Consider the following 19,193-nt stretch of genomic DNA (forward strand, 5'->3'; position numbering starts at 1 on the left):
AGGTCGGGTTCTGACGCTGAGAGGCGCTTTGCCGTCCTTCGGCTTGCAGCTTCTCCAACCTCCACCGAGCGAGCAGATCCACGGGTTCCTGGGAGGTTCGGGGGTCCTGTCAGGGGTCCTGCCGTCAGCACTTTGGAGAGGAAGCGGTGTGTGTGTGTGTGTGTGTGTGTGTGTGTGTGTGTGTGTGTGTGTGTGTGTGTGTGTGTGTGTGTGTGTGTGTGTGTGAGAGGGGGGGGGCGTGCAGTAAAAGCCGGAGCCTCGCAGTCTCTCAGTCAGAGTGAGAGCTGGAGCGAGACATGACGTCCCCACGGTTGCTGGTCCTGGTCACCATGGTGACGGCGATGATGAAGGCCTCCGCCGCCGCTCCACAGGTAGGTCCCTCACACGGGAAAGACCGGCATCAGGTGCCTCTGGTCCCGGAGGCTCCGCGGTCTCCCTTTGCTCACCTTTGTGACGGCTTAGACCAGTAGATCTGTAGTCCGTACGCGGAGTACGAGCACACGCGCCTACGAGTTCTTCGTAAGTTTATAAACGATGCGGTCTAGGGGTTCCTTGTCCGTTTATTGAATGATTTGAAATAAAGCAACGGAAATGCACATTTGGGGAACCCCTAAGTGCTCCTCTGGCAAACGGCTCAGGGTTCATCCATGGTGGCTTCAATGCATAGAAGGAATTTCCCCAACAGAGATCTATTAAGATTAAATTATTCTTATTATTAATTACAAAGTGTGTACCTATATATATCGTATGCATCTATAAATAGTCTGTCGGTTGGGTGTAAGACGTCCACAGAGAAGCTCCGTGTCTCCACGTCCTCTGCTGGAGGAGGAAGGACCAGCTGGGGAGGAGATCTAAGCAGAATCCGCTCTCAATAAAGCTCACTCACAAAGTGTGTGTGTGTGTGTTTGTGTGTGTGTGTGTGTGTGTGTGTGTGTGTGTGTGTGTGTGTGTGTGTGTGTGTGTGTGTGTGTGTGTGTGTGTGTGTGTGTGTGTGTGTGTGTGTGTGTGAGAGAGAGGGAGTGTCTGAGAGTGTGTGTGACTGTGTGTCCGTCCATGTCGTTCCAGTCAACAAAAGGTTTCAATGTCACAGGATCAGCAGATCAGTAATCAATAATGTTGATGATAGTAAAAAGAAATAATGATGTTATTAATAATCCTAATAATGTTGACGTGCCTCCAGACCTTTTCCTTTTTCACCCTGCTTGTGCTTCGTCTTCATCTGTGTTCTTCTTCAAAGAAGGACATGAAGAACTCCAGGAGGACACTTTGTTCTCAAAAGCAGCCAGGCTGGCATCCCGCTAACATTTGGAATGTTAACCGTCAGCCTACCCTTAGCTAACCTTCAGTTAGCCCTCAGCTACCCCTCAGCTCATGTTCAGCTGGCCCGATGCTAGCCTCCAGGTGGTCCGATATTAGCCTCCAGCTGGCCCGATGCTAGCCTCCGGCTGGCCTGCTGTCGGAGGTCTGTGGTGTCTCCTGCCCTCCAGAGTAAAAGCCTCGTTCCTCCCGTGTCTCAGAGCCGCTGCTCCAACACCACGATTCTGCGGACGCAGACGGCGTGTCACCCCTGCAGCATCACCATGACGATGGCGTGTCCGCCCAGGTTCACGAGGACGCCGCAGAGCGGATCCCAGGACTGCTAGTGAGACGCCGCAGCCTCTGACCTCACTTCCTCCACGTACTCTGTTTCCTGATGATTTGTAACCTCCCGAACACCAGGAACATCCAGAGCAGGATCACGTTCCCCCGACGGTCGGCCAGGAAGTTGAGGCGGCCTGACGTTCTCTGTACGTTCTGTCCTTGCAGCTTCCAAGGTCCCGGCGCCGGCGTCCTCCTCCCAGGGTGTTCCTTCCAGTGCTTCAGGGAGCAGACGGTCCAGACCTGCTGCCCCGGGTTCTGGGGCCCCGATTGTTTGGGTGGGTGTCCGCCGCGGGAACCCCTTTTCCGGGTTCTCCGTCTTCGGTCCAAAAATAGTCGTCGGGCCCTCAGAGGCCCTCGGTCCCGTCAGGTGTGAAGTGCGAGTGTCCGATGATTGACAGCCGACCGGTCCGGGTCGAGCCCCGCCCCCTGCCGCAGCGTCGGCCGGGACAGGCTCCGCCCCCTGACTGCAGGCTCGGAGGGGTGGGGGCGAATAATGGCCGTGGCGGTGTTCGTTGGTCCCACTGACCCGTCGGAGGTTGGAGGTCAGAGGTCAGAGGTCAGAGGAGCCCCCCTACCCCTACCGAAGAATGTGGCGATGAGTCCAGATCCAGGGGAAGAAGGAAGGATGTGTTTCCTGCAGATATGATGTCACTTCCTGTTTGTCCCGCAGCGTGTCCGGAGCAGGCCGGGCGACCCTGCGGCGGCCGGGGGGCGTGTTCTGACGGGCCGGGGGGGGACGGCACCTGCACCTGTCAGGTGACTCACCTGGTGACCTTCAGCCTGGCCTTGGCACCACAACTACACTTCATCGCATGTGTGTGTGTGTGTGTGTGTGTGTGTGTGTGTGTGTGTGTGTGTGTGTGTGTCAGGCGGGCTTTGCAGGTACCTCCTGTGAGGACTGTGCTCCTGGTAGATTCGGGTCCACCTGTAGTTCAGGTAAAGTGACATCACTTCAGTGGCCACGATGATGTCACAGGCTTGTCTGACAGGCTCCGCCCCCTGCAGTGTGCTCGTGTGTCCACGGCGTGTGTGACAGCGGCCTGAAGGGCGACGGACGTTGCAGCTGCTTGTCCGGGTTTTCGGGTCCCCGCTGTGATCAGGGTGATTATTGGTGCTCATTTCTAATCTAACTGACCAATCAGAGTGTGGCATCGCAGGAACCGCCACCAAACACTCTAATCTGTGTGTGTGTGTGTATGCATGTATGCGTGCATGTGTGTGTGTGTGTGTGTCTGTGTGTGTGCAGAGCTACCCAGTTGTGTGTCCCTCAGGTGCCCCCCCCCCTCGGTGTGTGTCAAGGAGCCCCTGACGGGTCGCCTGCAGTGTCGCTGTCTCCCTGGATACAAGATGGAGGGAGCTCAGTGTGCGCGTGAGTGCAAAGGTCAAGGGTCATCCCTGAGAGGTCATGTGACCTCTCCTGATGTGCGCTTGTGTTTGTGCGCGTGCACGTGCCAGTCATAGACCCCTGCCTGCAGAAGGTCTGCCACCCAAACGCCACCTGCATCCTCACGGGGCCCAACCAACACATCTGCATCTGTAACTATGGTTACCATGGCGACGGCCGCGTCTGCGTGGCCGTGGACCCGTGTCAGAACCGGCAGGGAGGCTGCTCGGCCCGCCACAGCCGGTGTGTCTACGACGGACCCGGGAAGGTGAGTTGGGGTCAGAGACGAGTCCGGGTCCGGTTCCGGGTCAGGAAGGGAAAGTCAGGATGGGAGGAAAAACGGGAACCAGAGACCGCTTCCAGGACCAGAGAGGGGACCGGGCCGGACCGGACCGAGAGCGGAACTCAACACAGAGGTCAGCAGGATCAGGCGGGAGGCAGGGATCCAGAAACAGGACCCGGGACCGGGTCGGACTCGGGGTCCGGTGCGGGCCAACGGGAGCGGGCCGGACTAATTCCCGCTGTCCGCTCCAGTCTCACTGCGAGTGCCCGCCGGGCCTGGAGGTCCAGCCGGACGGCGGCTGCGGAGCGAGGAACGCCTGCAGACCCGGTTCCTGCCACCCAGAGGCCTCCTGCTCCACACTGGGACCGCAGACAGTCCAGTCAGTGCCGCTCGTAGCCTAGCTTACTGCTAACCTCCATCTTCGATCTTAGCCGCTAGTCGTTAGCCTCGGGACGTGTGGCACTCAGCGCCTGTCCGCATGTGTGTGTATGTGTGTGTGTGTGTGTGTGTGTGTGTGTGTGTGTGTGTGTGTGTGTGTCAGGTGCACGTGTCGCCAGGGCTTCGTTGGAAACGGTCAGGTTTGTTACGGGAACATCTTTCAGCGTCTGGAGCAGCTGAACACGGAGCCCGGCGGCCGCTGGAGGAACCAGCTGACCAGCGCCATCACTCTGTTCGGTACGCCGCCGCCGCCGCCGCCGCCACCCGGGAACCGCTGTTCGGCCAAAAGTCGCTTCCTCAGTCAATGTTTGTGTCCTGGAGCGACAGCCGAGCTTCTCCTTTGACCAGAGCCAGGCCTTCTCGGCTCTTCATCCTCCCCGACCGGCAGCCGAGGCGCTCGAGGAGCCGGACGTTTGTCGTTCAGGGTCACGTGTGTGTTTGCAGGTTCGATCTCCTGGCCGCTGCGAAACCTGGGTCCTTTCACGCTGTTCGTTCCAGTGAACAAAGGATTCAGAGGAGCCGCGGTGAGGACCGCTTCGGGGCGAGGAGATCATCTCCGAGCCGCCACGCTTCAGAGGTCGGCTCATCCTTCCTATGTCCTCAGCTGGGGCCGCTGATGGCCGACAAGTCCAAGGCCCAGTACCTGTGCAAGATGCACCTGGTTGCCGGGGTAACGCCCTTCGACACGCTGAAGAAGAGCGACGTCTTCTACATGCTGACGGGAAAGCCGGCGGAGGCGGAGACGGACGCTTTGGAGGGAGTGAGAGACCCCCTTGGTTCCTCTAAGATCCTGGATCGGTCGGCCTCCGGAGTCCGAGGTCCACTCACACCTGCTCTCTCCTGGTCCAGAACCCTCTGACCGTGATCCGTATCCATGGCAGCAGGAGGAAAGGTCTCATCCTCCAGTCGGACCTGGCGGCCTCCAACGGGATGATCCACATCATCAGCAGGCTGATGGAGAGCGTGGACCCCACGGTGGACAGCGACCCACAGGTGCGACCCGCTCGCCGGACCCCCGGCTCCCCGGGGCCACGTTCTCAGCGGCTGACTGACCGGTTGTCCTTTGCAGGAGAACCTGATGAAGATCATCTCGGACTATGGAAAGTTTGACCAGTTCAGGTCCTTACTGGAGGTGAGTGCGGGTCGGGGACGGTTCCGGGACGGTTCTGTCGAGGGCGCCTGTTTGAGAAGGTCGGCGTTTGTGGACGCAGAGCTCCGGGGTGGCCTCGGTCCTGGACCGGCCCGGCCCGCTGACGCTCTTCGCCCCCGTGGACCTGGCGTTCAGGTCCATGTCTGTGGAGGAGCTGCAGTACCTGAGGAGCACCGAGGTGAGGCCACCATCTTGTCCTTCTTCTCCTTCATCCCCCGTAGGATGTAGAAAGTGCATGAAGACTTTCTGACCTCCTTCTGGGACCTTCAGGGCGCCAGGAAGCTGCTGGAGCTGCTGAGGAACCACGTTGTCCCGTCCGTGGCTGTGAGTTGTCCCCTGACCTTTGACCCCATGCACTGACCCTGACCTTTGACCCCATGCACTGACCCTGACCTCTGACCCCATGCACTGACCCTGACCTCTGACCCCATGCACTGACCCCCATCTCTGACCGAAGCTGGACGTCTTCAACATGGTCTCCGCCCCCCGGCTGGTGTCCTCGGCCAACCAGGTCCTCGCCATCAACGTCACGGAGAAGGTGAGGCCGACGGGAAGTCGGACCTCCGCGTCAAAGAGAAAAGTAACGGCTGAGAATCCCTCAGCGGATGATTAGGGGTTATTGATCGGGGGCGGGGCCTCCTCCCCTCCAGGGTCAGCTGATGGTGGGCGGCGCCGGCGTGCTGGAGGCGGCGGTGGAGGCGAGGAACGGCCGGCTCTACGTGGTGGACGGCGTGCTGACGCCGCCCTCCATCCTGCCGCTGCTGCCGCACAGGTGTGATGTCACGCAGAGCCGCACGGTCCAGGTGAGAACCTGCGGGAGGAACCTGCACCTCCAGCATGGAGGAGCAACACCAAGCCCAGGAGATGCTGCTTCTGCTCGGCTTTAAGGACAGAAATGTGACGTCATTGGAGGAGGAGAAGAGTGTTTATTTCTGCGGTGGAAAACAGGATTCATGTCGTGTGTGTGTGTGTCTGTGTGTGTGTGTGTGTTCTCCAGGGCCAGTGTGTCAGCTGCTCCAGAGTCAAACTGAGTGGCTGCTCCTCAGGCATCTTCACGGTAAGAGGTCCCCCTGGGTTTACCTTCTGCTGTCCAGAGAGTCTCTGACCTGTGTGTGTGTGTGTGTGTGTGTGTGTGTGTGTGTGTGTGTGTGTTGGCCAGGGATCATCTGTCTTCGGCTGCATCTACAGCGAATCCATCGGACAGTCGGCCTTCAGCCTCCCAAAGAAAGGCTGCTCGCCGATCTGCAACGCCACTGTCACGGTGTGGACCTCCACAGAACACTGCTGGTGCATTCATCCTGGTAGATGTGTGTCATCAATGTGTGTGTGTGTGTGTGTGTGTGTGTGTGTGTGTGAGTCCAGACCCCGGCCTGCTGTTCAGGGTTCTATGGGCCAGACTGCAGTGTCTGTCCAGGGGGATTCCAGGCACCATGCTCAGGACGCGGGCAGGTGGGCCTCTGTGTGTGTGTGTGTGTGTGTGTGTGTGTGTGTGTGTGTGGTCCTGAGCTCTGCCTGTGCTCCAGTGTCTGGATGGCATGGAGGGGAACGGCACGTGTGTGTGTCCACCAAACTTCCGGGGGTCTCGCTGTCAGTTCTGCACGGCGACTGACAAGTTTGGACCCAACTGTGACAGAAGTAAGTGTGTGCGACATCACCATCACACAGGTGTGTGTGTGTGTGTGTGTGTGCACGCATGTGTGTGTGTGTGTGTGTGTGTGTGTGCGCGCATATGTGTGTGTGTGTGTGTGTGTGTGCGCCCATATGTGTGTGTGTGTGTGTGTGTGTAGGGGTGATCATGGTGTGTATATATGTGCGCATGCGTATGAGTGATTGCACAAACGTGCAAGTGTGTGTGTGTGTGTGTGTGTGTGTGTGTGTGTGTGTGTGGGCAGGTGATCATGTGTGATGTCACATCCCCCCCCCCAGCGTGCCCCTGCATCCACGGACGGTGCGACAGCCGTCCGGACTCAGACGGGCGTTGCCGCCCCGACTCCTGCCTGCCAGGCTTCAGCGGCTACTTCTGCGAGCGGCGGACGGCGGCGTGCGGCGCCGAGGCCCAGTTCTGCCACGCCTACGCCGACTGCGACTACAACCGGTGGGGGTTCAGGTGAGGAGGAGGGGTGGCGGGGGGCTCCGCAGGAGGGGGTTTCGTTGACCCCCCACCGCTCTGGATCTCAGGTGTGTCTGCAGACAAGGTTTCCAAGGCGACGGGATCACCTGTGCGGCGGAGGACCCGTGCGCTCCGCCCGCCCGAGGAGGCTGCGGCGTCAACGTGAGTGTCCGTCGGCCCCGAGGCTTCCTGTTCCTGCCGAAGCAGCGGGTGACGGTGCCGCGGCGCCCCCGCAGGCCCGCTGTGTGCCGCAGGCCGCCGGCGCCGCCTCCTGCCAGTGCCTCCCCGGCTGGCGTCCGGACGCAGACGACTGCCAGCCAATCAACAGCTGCCAGGATCCCGACCGCGGCGGCTGCCACCCCAACGCCACCTGCATCTACGTGGGACCCGGACAGGTATCTTCCTCGGACCCTTTCTGCTCCGCGTGGACGCGACCTTCATCGGCAGGCTTCTTCACCCGCGCTTTAAATTGAGCTTTAACGAGGAGGACCTTCAGAACCCGGACGTGGATCCCGATGTTCTCGATGTTCTCGATGTTCTCGGTGTTCTCGATGTTCTCCCCGTCCCAACCCCGTCACCTCCGACCCCGGCCGACCTCGAGCGAGTGAGCGCAAACATCTCCAAACAACCCTCGGCCACGTGAGCGTCGCCACGGACCGGCTCCGGTCTCCGTGAGCTGAAGGTGTCAGAGGTGAAGATCTCCCGCAGGTGGAATCCAAAGACGCGGGGGTTCTTCTCAGAGGACTGCGGCTCAGGAACCCTCGTCACGACCGCCACCGGCATCGGCATCGGCATCGGCCGCAAATCCGATCATCTCCCGCCCGCCGATGTCCTCGGCGGCGACGGGGCCTCTGGAGCCAGAGCTCCTGATGGGACTAAACATGTCCTTCTTCTTCTGTGGCGTCAGAGCGACTGCAGCTGTGATCGTGGCTTCAGAGGAGATGGGAGGAGCTGCGAGGCGGAGAACCGGTGCACGACTCCCACCGGAGGCTGCCACTACCTGGTGGGTGGAGCTTCTCTGACCTCTGACCTTCTCCCGGACGCAGACTAACAGGGTGTCTCCAGGCCTCCTGCCGCCTCGTGGCCTCCGTCTGGACCTGCGTCTGCGACGAGGGCTTCCTGGGAGACGGTCGGACCTGCTACGGGACCGTCCTGCAGGTTAGGTCCACGCCGGTCCGTCTCCGAGTTGTCGACATCACGGACGTCCTGGTTCTTTCTGTCCCAGGAGGTGATGGTGCTTCCGGAAGCGTCCGAGTTCTTCTCCTGGACCAAGGTGAGTCCCTCGGTTGGCGAACGAGGATTCCAGCGCAGAGCCCTGGTGTGGAGGACTCACCTGCCAGATGGTTTCTTGCGTCGCAGGCGGCGGAGCTGTCCCACCTCCTGTCCGACAAGAACGTCACGCTGCTCCTCCCGTCTTCAGAGGCCGTGGCCAAGATGTCTCCTGAGGACCGAGAGTTCTGGACGGCCACGGAGAACCTGCCCGGTCTGGTCAGGTGAGGCTCGGCGCACCCGTCCTTCACCGGGACGGGTGGGTGTGTGAAGATCTTCTCCGTTCCACAGGAACCACTTGATCCAGGGCGTCCACCCACTGGAGGTCCTCAGGAACATGACCTCTGTGACCTCCCTGCTCCAGAACAAACTTCCGGTCTCCACCCAGCAGCAGGTGAGTGGACCCACCTGGACCTGAATCATCTCCAGATCGGGACTGGTCTCCACCAGGGGTTCTGGACCGGGAGTCCTGATCTAAGGCCAGGTTCTGTGTGTGTGTGTGTGTGTGTGTGTGTGTGTGTGTGTGTGTGTGTGTGTGTGTGTCCTCAGCTGCCCGCAGTGGGGGGCGGAACCATCAGGACGGGGGATGTGATGGCGTCAAACGGTCTGATCCACGTGGTGGACCAGGTAGAAGGTCCTTGCTTGTGCCTCCTCCCGAAGAGGTCCTTCATCAGTGTGACCTTCTTTTCCCGTCACCAGGTTCTTCTTCCAGACAGGATGCTGAGCTCGGGCCTGCTGGCGACGCTCCGCCGTCGCCCCGAGTTCTCGCTCTTCATGTCGTTCCTGGAGGTGAGGACCTGGCCCCTCGCCGCCGGCCAGCGCCCGGCACGTACCTGACCTTCTCACGCCGTCCCCAGGACCACCGCCTGATGGAGGAGCTGGAGCAGAACCAGCGGTTCACCGTCTTTGCCCCGACGGACGACGCCGTCAGGCACTTCCTGCAGGAGAGCTCGGCGCCGGCGCTGGTACCACGAGCCCGTCCTTAGAGTAGACCGAGGTTTCCGGGTCAAAGGTCACATTGACGCCGCCTCCTCGACCCGACACTCGACCACGATCCTTCTCGCCCGCAGGACGTGAACGTGACCCGCTACCACCTGGTGGCGGGAGAACGCCTGCTGAGGGCCGACCTGCAGGCTGGAGGCTACAGGAAGACCCTGTTGGGCTTCAACTTCCAGCTCCGCTTCTTCTCCAGGGACGGGAAGGTTGGATATCCCGTGTTGCTTCTCCGGTCCGCCGAGGCCTTCCTGTCGGTGACGCCGCCGCCGCTGTGCTCGTGTCCGCAGCTGTATGTGAACGCAGCCCGGGTCAACTCCTCGGACGTCCTGGCCGGAGGCGGCGTGGTCCACGGTCTCACCAAGGTGCTGGAGGTGGAGCAGAACCGCTGTGACCTGGTCCAGATCCAGAGGGTGACGGTGAGGCCGCCGACGGTTTCCGTGTCCGTCCGGCGGCAGACGGGCGCTAACGGGCTCCTGTTGCTCCCAAGGGTTCCTGCCTGGACTGCTTGTTCCCCCGGGATAACGTCTGTCCGTCAAACTCCACCCCCGACGTGAGCCCCGCCACGTTCACCGACCTCAGGAAGCCTCGGTTACAAAGTGTCTGGATGTCTGATGTCCGGACCTCCGGGCCTGACCGCCGCCGCGGTGCCCATTTGTTCCCGCAGGCGCTGGCGAAGAAGACCAGGTGCATGTTCACCAGGTTCTTTGAGGGCGAGCGACTTTTGACCATCGGCTGCAGAGTGACGTGCCTGAAGACCAACATCGTAGGTCCAAGTCAGATCTCCTCGTGACCCTCCGGTCCCCCTGCGGAGCCGGGCTCCTCCCCCCAGGAACGTGGCTCCGAGTGGAGACTGAGCAGCGGAATCCAGGACCTTCGCGTTCCGCCGTTTTCTAGAATCTATTGAAAGACCATAATCCTCCGTCACTTCCAGTTCTAGAGCTGCCAGTAGAAGTAGGGCTTCTGCGGTGGCGTTCAGACAGCGACCTGCCGGTTCTCTGGTTCTCCAGGAGCCGCGGTGCTGCGCCGGGTTCTTCAGCCGTCACTGCGAGGCGTGTCCCGGCCCGGCGGCCCGGCCCTGCTTCGGACACGGCCGCTGCTCCGACGGGCTCAACGGGACGGGACTCTGCCACTGCGACAGCGGCTTCAGCGGCACGGCGTGCGAAGGCTGCCGGACCGGGAGGTACGGCGTGCACTGCGACCAGGGTGGGTGCCACGTCCGACCGAGACGGCCGTCGCTTCAGTCTCACCGCTCATCTGGAGTCCCGGCCGTCAGGTCTGAAGGACACCCTTATTTTTCTGTCTCCGTAGACTGCCGGTGCAAAAATGGCCGCTGTAGTGACGGTCTCCATGGCGACGGGACATGCGACTGCGATGTCGGCTGGAGGGGCGTCCTGTGCGACCGACGTAAGGAACGCTCGCTCGCCTTTGGCTTCCGAGTGCTTCATGGTAACAGCCTGAGCCGCTGGCTTTGTTTTTCCCTGGTCGAGTCCACCCAAAGCTCCTCCAGTCAGGAGGTAGAGGGAGATGGACGTTTGCAGAACCGAGTCTCAACGGGTATAGAACAACAGCGTCATCGGCATCATGGTGCGTTTTCCAGCGCTAATGGCGGTGCCGCGAGAGCGCCCGCTAGCAGCGCCGGCCTGAATCGTTCCAGTTCATTTGAAGGCGAGTCGCTGAGCGCCACCGCAAAAGGTTTCCTGAATGACAATCCCCCGGAGGCTCTGCTAGCACCTCCCATCTTTATATCCCATTTATTATCCTGTCTTCTTCTTCTTCTCCCTTCAGGGGTCTTTTCCCATCAGGGGTCGCCACAGTGAATCCACCTTCAACCATCTCACCCTAGTCTCTGGATCCTCCTCTCACACCAACCACCTTCATTTCTTCTCCCACTACATCCATAAATCTTCTTGTTGGTCTTCATCGAGACCTGTTGCCTGGCAGCTTCAATTCCAGCATCCGTCTACCAATACCAATACCACCATCTCACAGCAAGCATACATGTCCTGCACCAGTCTAACATACTTCTCTGCCACTCCAGACTTCCTCATACAATACTAGAGCTCCTCTCTTGGCACCCTGTCATATGCTTTTTCTAGGTCTACAAAAACACAACGCAGCTCCCTCTGGCCTTCGCTGTACTTTTCTATTAGCATTCTCAATGCAAATACTGCATCTGTAGTACTCTTCCTAGGCATGAAGCCATACTGCTGTTCACAAATGCTGACTCCTGCTCTCAGTCTAGTTTCCACTACTCTTTCCCATAACTTCATTGTATGGCTCATCAACTTTATCCCTCTATAGTTGCCACAATTCTGCGCATCCCCTTTATTCTTAATCCTCATATTATGTGAAGGGTCAATTTGACCCTTAAAAATAGGCACATAGCACTTTGTCTCCATTCTTCAAGCATCTTCTCACTCTCTAAGATCCTGTTGAATAATCGAGTCAGGAAATCTACCGCTGCCTCTCCTAGACACTTCCACACCTCCACGGGTATATCATCAGGACCAACTGCCTTTCCACTCTTCATCCTCTTCAATGCCTTCCTCACCTCACTTTTACTAATTTGTGCTACTTTGTGGTCTACAATAGTCCCCTCTTCTACCCTTGCCTCTCTTTCATTTCCACATTCATCAGCTCTTCAAAGTACTCTTTCCATCTTCCCATCACTCTTCTAGCATCTGTCAATACATTTCCCTCTCTGACCTTAATCACCCGGACCTGTTGTACATCCTTTCCATCTTTATCTCTCTTTTTCGCCGACCTGTATAGATCATTCTCTCCCTCCTTACTGTCCAACCAAGCATACAAGTCATCTTGGTTTTGCCTTTGCTGCCTCTATCTTTACCTTACGTTGTATTTTCCTGAACTCCTGTCTGTTCTCTTCAGTCCTCTCAGTATCCCACTTCTTCTAACCGCTTTCTCTGTTTATACTCCTGCACTTCCTCATTCCACCACCAAGTCTCCTCATCTATTGATATGTCCCCCCATTTTTTGTCACCAAGCCTCTCCAGACGTTTGTTCCGGCGGTTGATCTGGATCCTTGTGTCCTTCTTCCAGGGACGGCGCCCTCGGCTGCCGACGCCTGTCACCCCCTCAGCTGTCACTCCAGCGCCAAGTGGGTCCCCATTTCCTGTTTGTCTGCAGCTCAGACCCTGCAGCGCCCCCTTCGGGCGGTTCACATCTTCACAGTCTTGTTCTCAGTGATAGTAACACCTGGCCGTTTGTCTCCATCAGCTGTGTGAGCGGACCGGACGGACCTCGGTGCCTCTGCGCCGCCGGTTTCCAAGGCAATGGGACCTTCTGTCAAGGTGACCAATCACTGCTTGTGTAGGAAGGACCTTGGCGAAAGCGATGTTCATGTGTGCGTGTCTGCGTGTGTGTGTGTGTGTGCGCACGCACGTTTGTGTGCCCACAGCTAAAGATGCGTGTGCGGTGGCTAACGGCGGCTGCAGCGTGTCGGCGGTGTGTAAACGGACCCGGCCGGGACAAAGAGTGTGTGTCTGCAACAGCGGCTTCACCGGAGACGGACTGGTGTGTCTCGGTCAGTGGACTTTATCTTCTCGGGTCAAAGGTCAGCCTTATAGCAGAAGGAGCTCCAGGAGAAACAGGTGGTCGGCAGCAGAATAAGGCATCAGAATACTGCAGGAAAGACCAAAGTACCACGAGGTTTATCGGGAGAATACTGCAAACCAGAGAGTACTCTGAGAACACGCGGAGTTTGCGTACCATAGTACGCGTCACTGATCCTGTAGTGCTGCGGGACAACGCAGTATTTCTGTGTTCCTTCCCAGAGGTCAACCCCTGTCTGGAGGGGAACGGCGGTTGCCATGCCAACGCCGACTGCATCCACATCGGACCCAACAGGGTAAGGCCGGCGTCTTGGGTCTGGGCGGCGCTCGTGTCTGACTGCTCTCCTCCTCCGCAGACCTCCTGCGGCTGCAGGGTCGGCTTCGGCGGAGACGGGCGTGTCTGCAGGGTGGTGGACTTGTGCGCGACGGTGAGTCTGAGCCTCGGCCGGGGGTCGGGGGGTCGGGGGGTCGGGGGGCCGGGGGTTTCGGGGGATCGGCGACTTTACAAAATAGAAGTTGTGTGTGTGCGTTTCTGAGCAGGGGAACGGGGGCTGCCATCAGTCCGCCCAGTGCACCATGATGGGGCCGGGGGTTGTAAAGTGTGCCTGCACCGCTAACTTTGTCGGAGATGGTTTGACCTGCAAAGGCACCGTGGCCAAGGTACCCCAAACCCCCAACGACGCTCTCAGAAGCAGAGCTCTCTTCTCACCGTTGCTTCTCCGCAGGAAATTCTGTTGCGACGTCTCAGAGACTTTTATTTCGGGCTGATGGTGGGTGACGTTCCCCGGTTCTCCGGTTCTCCGGTTGTCCTCTGCCGCCCCCTGGAGGCCAAACTGTGACTGACCTTCCTCCGGCCGCAGGTGGCGGAGATCTCCCTGAAGGGCCGGGGCCCCTTCACTGTCTTCGTCCCCGGCAACAACGCCTACGCCATGGAGAAGAACAGCCACAACCGGGTAGGTTGGACGCTCTCTGCGAATCCAGAACATGCCGATCGTGAGCGTTAGCCTGTTAGCCGTGGTCAGCGCGGTGTCCCGCTGCTCCCAGATGAAGATGGGCTCGGACACCCAAAAAGAGGCGGTCGCCGCCGTCCTGCGCAACCACATCGTGATGTGTCACACGCTGCTGCCCGAGGACCTCCGGCAACCTCGGAACCTGACCTCGCTCTCCGGACTGGTCCTGAGGACCGGCATCTCTCAGGTGAGCCGTCCGTACGGGAGGCTCGGGGAACCGTGCTTCTGGTCTTCAAGTCTGTCGCTTCTCCTCTATGTTCGGCGTCTCGAGCAAGGTCCTACAGAAGAGGGCCGCCAGACATCAGGCGGGGCCTCCGAGAACACGCAGACAATCACGTTCCTGACTTCTGAATCCTCCCAGGGCGCCATTTTCGTCAACCAGGCGAACGTGACGTACAGCGATGACGTGAGCGTGAACGGGATCTTCCACGAGATCGACCGAATCCTGCTTCCGCCCCACCTGGAGGACCTGATGGAGATGGGCGTGGCTGTGAGGACAAGCCTCGGGTCTCAGGTGTCGGGTCGAGTCTTTGGCGAAGCCGCTGACCTCCTTTCTGCTCCGAGCGCAGCGGAACCTGAGCGAGGTGGCGACGCGTGGCGGGTACGGGACCTTCTACGACCTGCTGAAGGTCAGAACCGAGAGGACCCGCCTCGCGCCGGAAAGGTCTCCTGGCGCCGGACTGACCTCTGCTGTATTTCAGAACGCCGGCGTGATGGAGCTGGTCCAGGACGGGATCCACCAACCCGTCACCGTCTTCCTCCCCTCCGATGGCGTCATGGCGTCTCTGCCGCAGGAACAGAGGGACTTCCTGTTCCACCGACACAACCGGCCTCAGCTGCTGGAGTACCTGAAGTACCACATCCTGCTCAACCAAAAGGTGGGGGTTCGATCCAAACCTTCTCCGGGGCCTCGTCGCTTCCCGTCCGGTCGGGCGGCCCGGCGACGGAACCCGAGCTGTGCCCGAAGGACCTGAGGGACCGGGTTCGCCGTCCACGCGCTTCCTTCACCCGCCAGATGAACCGTCGACCGATTTCGAGCCCGGAAACCATGGCGACCAACATCCCATCATGTTGCCGTGACACTCAGGGCTCGCGGGAGCCGGTCCCCCACAAACGGCCACGGTGGCGGAGCTCAGATGGTGTGACGGGGGGGTCGATGTCGGTCCCGCGGCCGCGTCTGATTGGACGCCGCGTCCCCGGCGTCTTCCAAGCCCTGAAAGCGGTGTGTTGTTGTTCCCCGGCGCAGGTGTATGCCGAGCAGCTGGTCTACCTGGGCTCGGCCCGGACGCTGCAGGGCTCCGCCCTGTCCTTCGGCTGCGGGGGGCCGGACGCCATCGTGAGTGAGCGTCTCGGCCCGCGGCGGCTCCGGCGAGGGCCGGCGCCCGAGACTCACTGTGCCTCTTCCAGGGGGAGATCTTCATCAACGATGGCGAGTGCCGCGTCGCCCACAGACACCTGGTGTTTGGCGGCGGGATGGCGTACGGGATCGACTGCCTGCTGGCCCCCCCCAGCCTGGGGGGGCGCTGCGACCGGCAGACCGCCTTCGACATCAAGGTGTCAGGTCGCCCCCCCGCAGGGTTGCCGCCCCCCCGGCGTGGCCCCGACTCACCTCTTTCTTCTGTGGCAGACCGGCTGCGGGGTGTGCGGCTCGAACGCCAACCGCTGCCCGCTGGGATCCAAGCTGAAGGTCGGTGTTGGCTCTGCCTGTTTCCGTGGCAACAGATGCTCCGCCTGACACCGCTGCGTCCGCAGGAAGTCCAGAGCTGCGACCTGCCGACGATGTTCGTCCACAGGGACGCCGGCTGTCAGAGCGTCTGCGTCTTCAACCTGTGGCGGCCGAAGTGTTGCCGCGGTTACTACGGGCGGGACTGTCAGGGTGAGGTCATCCCCATGACATCGCTCCATGTCATCGGCGGTCCCGCCAACACCCGTGTGTTTGTTGGATATCCTTTCCGTTCCCTGCCGATCGGACGGCGAGTGGAGGCTGGAGACTCCATGAATGAGTAAAGATAAACGTTATCGATCCCAAAGGGGAAATTCCTTTGTCACAGCAGCGAAACAGCTATAATGTCAAGGACAAATGTAAATATGAATGGATGAATGGTTCTGCGTCCCGCTGTGTCAGCGCTGCGATGAGTGGCGCCTTCCCCTTCGCCAGAGGTCACAGGGGGCGGAGCCTACCCCAGCGTGATTGGACCGGAGACAGGGTTCACCCCGGACCGGAGGCGGGGCCTCGTGTAGAGACGGACGACCCTTCGCCCTCTCGCTCACCCGCTGACGTCTTCTCGCCAACAGCCTGTCCCGGCGGCGAGGGTTCCCCCTGCGGCGGCCGCGGCCGCTGCGACGACGGTCACCTCGGTAACGGCACGTGCGCCTGCGACGCGGGCTTCGGGGGCGCGGCCTGCGAGCTGTGCCAGGACGGTTTCTACGGGCCGAACTGTACAGGTGAGCGTTTCCCGCCGCCGCGACCGTCCGCCCCCCACGCGGTCCTGACTCCGCCTCTGCCGACAGCCTGCCGGTGCTCGGGCCGCGGGTCATGTGACCAGGGGCGGCGGGGGACGGGGGCGTGTCTCTGTGAGGACGGCTGGACCGGCCCGCGCTGCCAGACGCCGCGGGGTGAGGACGCCTTCATTTCCGTCAGGCTTCGTGCCGAGCTTTGCCACGTTGAGCTGACGCGGTCCTCGTCCTGCAGCGGAGGTCCCCCGGTGCTCCCCGCCGTGTTCCCCGAAGGCCGTCTGCCGCGAGAGCAACACCTGTGTGTGTCGGCCGTTTTACCGGGGCGACGGCCTCACCTGCACAGGTAACCCGACCCGAGAGCCTCCGAGAACCTTCTTCGGGGTCGGCGAAGGTCGCCGGGCGCTCTAACCCTCCGACCTCCCGCTGGACAGTGGAGGACCTGTGCACGACCTGGAACGGCGGCTGTGCACGAGGCGCCGTCTGCTCCCAGGAGGGGGAGAAGGTCACCTGCTCCTGCCCCGAAGGTCACGCGGGCGACGGCTTCACCTGCTGGCCGGCGGACCCCTGCGGCGCCGGGGAGAACGGCGGATGCCACGAGCACGCCGTCTGCACCGTGACGGCGCCGGTGAGCTTGCGCCGCAGGTGTTACTGTACGCACGTGCGGGCGGGGCTCACGGGCTGCGGCGTCTTCTCAGGGCAAGAGGAAGTGCACCTGCAAGGACGGCTTCGTGGGCGACGGCCTCGCCTGCGAGGTCGAGCGGCCGGCCGTCAGTCGCTGTCTCCTCGACAACGGGGGATGTCACGCGGACGCCGCGTGCACCGACCTTCACTTTGAAGGTCAGCCGTCTTTAAGGTCACTCGGCGCCGGTCGGACGACGAGTCGGACGGTAATCCCGGTCCTTGTCTCCAGACGCGACCCTGGGCGTGTTCCACGTGCGAGCAGACGGGGGGCAGTACCTCCTCAACTACACGGCGGCCTCACAGATGTGCGCGGCGGCGGGCGGACGCCTCGCCACCTACGACCAGCTGTCCTCCGCCCAGCAGGTCGGTGAACGCACCGCGCCGTCCTCCGCCCGCCGCCAAGGCTCCTCCTGACAGCTGCTCTGCCGGTCCTCCAGGGCGGGCTGAACATGTGCGCCGCCGGCTGGTTGGACCGGGCCCGGGTGGCCTACCCGACCACCTACTCCAACCCCAACTGCGGCTTCGGCCACGTGGGCATCGTGGACTACGGCGCCCGCAAGAACCTGAGCGAGACCTGGGACGCCTTCTGCTACCGGATGAAGGGTGAGATGTTGCGGCTCCGGAGACCCACCATGAGCTCGGGGTTCATGAGTCCGATCCTCCCGAACCGAACGCCGATCCGCCGCCTTCGCCGAGGTTTCGTCACATGTGCCCATGTGTGTGTCAGAGGTCTCGTGTGTGTGTCGCTCCGGCTTCCTCGGTGACGGCTTCAGCTGCATCGGTAACCTTCTGCACGTCCTCGTCTCCACGCCCGCTTTCTCCGGCTTCCTCACCGTGAGTCGCAGGTGTCGTGTGATTTGTGCTTGCCGTCGCCACGGCGATTAACGTAGCTCCCGCGGCCTCCGGCAGCAAATCCTGAACTTCTCGCAAACGTCCGACTCGGGGCGGAGCTTCGTCCGTCGTCTCAGCGACCCCGACGCGGCGTCCACGCTTTTCGTCCCCGATAACGACGGCCTGGACAACCAGGTGAGTGTGAGCGCGTGCGAGGTCGGAGGTCGGAGGTCGTCGTCGTCTCACCGCCCCCCCCACCCGCAGACCCTCTCCCAGCGGGACCTGGAGCTCCACCTGTCGGAGGGCCGGGCGCTGCCTCTCCGCCAGCTGACCAACGGGACGCACCTGCAGACGCGGGTCGGCAGCCTGACCGTCCTTGGCGTCGCCGACCTGCTGCGGCCGTCGGCTCTGGTGAGACTCCGCCCCCTGAGGCTGTGATTGGTATTTATTGGTATTATTGGGATTTCGTGCCTTTGACCTTTGACCTCCTCAGGCCTCCTTTTACATCAACGGCCGCTTCGTCACCGCTAGTGACATCCCTGCTTCCAACGGGATCATCCACGTCCTCGGGGGGCCCCTGCAGGCTCCGCCCCCTCCCCCGCAGGTTAGTCACGTCAGACCGCCAGCCGTCGCGCCGTCCGCCCCTCTGAGCTGCTCTCCGATTGGCTCCCCAGTCGCACGCCGCCTCCGCCGGTCTGGGCGTGATCCTGGTGGTCCTCCTGGTGGTCGGGTTCATCTTCGTCGGTTTCCACTTTTACCGGCGCAAAGCCAAACCCTTCCAGTTCCAGTATTTCAAGGTGAGAGGCGGAGTTTCTGACACGGCGACGCGGCAGCGAGCGGCGACAGTAACCTTCTCTCTGGCAGGATGAGGCGGCGCCGGTCCGGGCCGATAGCACCGTCTGCAACCCCGGTTACGAAGCGGATCCGGGGCCAACGGAGGGCGACCTCACAGAGAGAGGTGATGATGTCACGGTGAGTGGCGGCGAGGACCCGGCCGTCTGAGGGGCGCTAATAAGCAAAGCGATCAATAGAGTTGACTTCCTGTTGGGCGGGAAGGGCATCCGCCTGATGGAAGGTGTCGTCCCTGCAGGAACGCCGGGCGGCGAAAGGAGGGTCACGTGACCTGCTTGATGGCTGAGACGGTGACATCATCACGCCGTCGGGCCGGAGGTCTCACGGGCGTCTTTGCAAACAGGAAATTTCTTTGTTAGTTTGTTTAAGACATTAAAAGTTCCTCCTGGATTCTGGAAGAGGTTTGTTTCATGGGCTCCAGCTGCTGGAGAAGAAAGAGAAGGACGCCCCTCGTTTGTTCTACGACCATGCGCTTTTTATTTGGGCGCCGTCCCATCGGCGAGCTGCCGATCGGAGCGA

General features: G+C 60.9%; 1 protein-coding gene across 1 annotated transcript; it reads left to right on the plus strand.

Moving 5' to 3' along the window:
- Positions 1-295: 295 nt before the first annotated feature.
- On the plus strand, positions 296-19,060 carry stab2 (stabilin 2). Its single transcript, XM_086146225.1, has 69 exons — positions 296-371; positions 1,518-1,642; positions 1,807-1,916; positions 2,312-2,397; positions 2,511-2,577; positions 2,647-2,742; positions 2,888-3,010; positions 3,097-3,293; positions 3,560-3,687; positions 3,850-3,983; positions 4,191-4,270; positions 4,351-4,506; positions 4,596-4,739; positions 4,816-4,878; positions 4,958-5,074; positions 5,167-5,220; positions 5,354-5,434; positions 5,547-5,699; positions 5,894-5,953; positions 6,056-6,157; positions 6,259-6,345; positions 6,420-6,531; positions 6,823-7,003; positions 7,075-7,168; positions 7,243-7,401; positions 7,914-8,009; positions 8,072-8,164; positions 8,232-8,279; positions 8,366-8,499; positions 8,567-8,669; positions 8,825-8,902; positions 8,975-9,064; positions 9,133-9,240; positions 9,346-9,477; positions 9,559-9,687; positions 9,759-9,821; positions 9,936-10,034; positions 10,279-10,474; positions 10,580-10,675; positions 12,332-12,389; positions 12,509-12,582; positions 12,690-12,815; positions 13,066-13,139; positions 13,200-13,271; positions 13,384-13,503; positions 13,569-13,613; positions 13,704-13,796; positions 13,888-14,040; positions 14,215-14,343; positions 14,423-14,482; positions 14,555-14,731; positions 15,100-15,189; positions 15,261-15,407; positions 15,481-15,540; positions 15,606-15,729; positions 16,149-16,298; positions 16,365-16,469; positions 16,546-16,653; positions 16,742-16,935; positions 17,006-17,147; positions 17,221-17,354; positions 17,429-17,594; positions 17,719-17,825; positions 17,901-18,017; positions 18,087-18,233; positions 18,316-18,426; positions 18,497-18,619; positions 18,687-18,794; positions 18,913-19,060. Exons 1-69 carry the CDS (start codon positions 297-299, stop codon positions 18,958-18,960), a joined length of 7,611 nt encoding a protein of 2,536 aa, XP_086002351.1. The 5' UTR covers position 296; the 3' UTR covers positions 18,961-19,060.
- Positions 19,061-19,193: the final 133 nt, after the last annotated feature.

This window comes from Fistularia commersonii, chromosome 5, assembly GCF_037954325.1.
Source record: "Fistularia commersonii isolate RoL2024-O1a breed Wild chromosome 5, RoL_Fcom_v1.0, whole genome shotgun sequence".
Taxonomy (NCBI): Eukaryota; Metazoa; Chordata; class Actinopteri; order Syngnathiformes; family Fistulariidae; genus Fistularia; species Fistularia commersonii.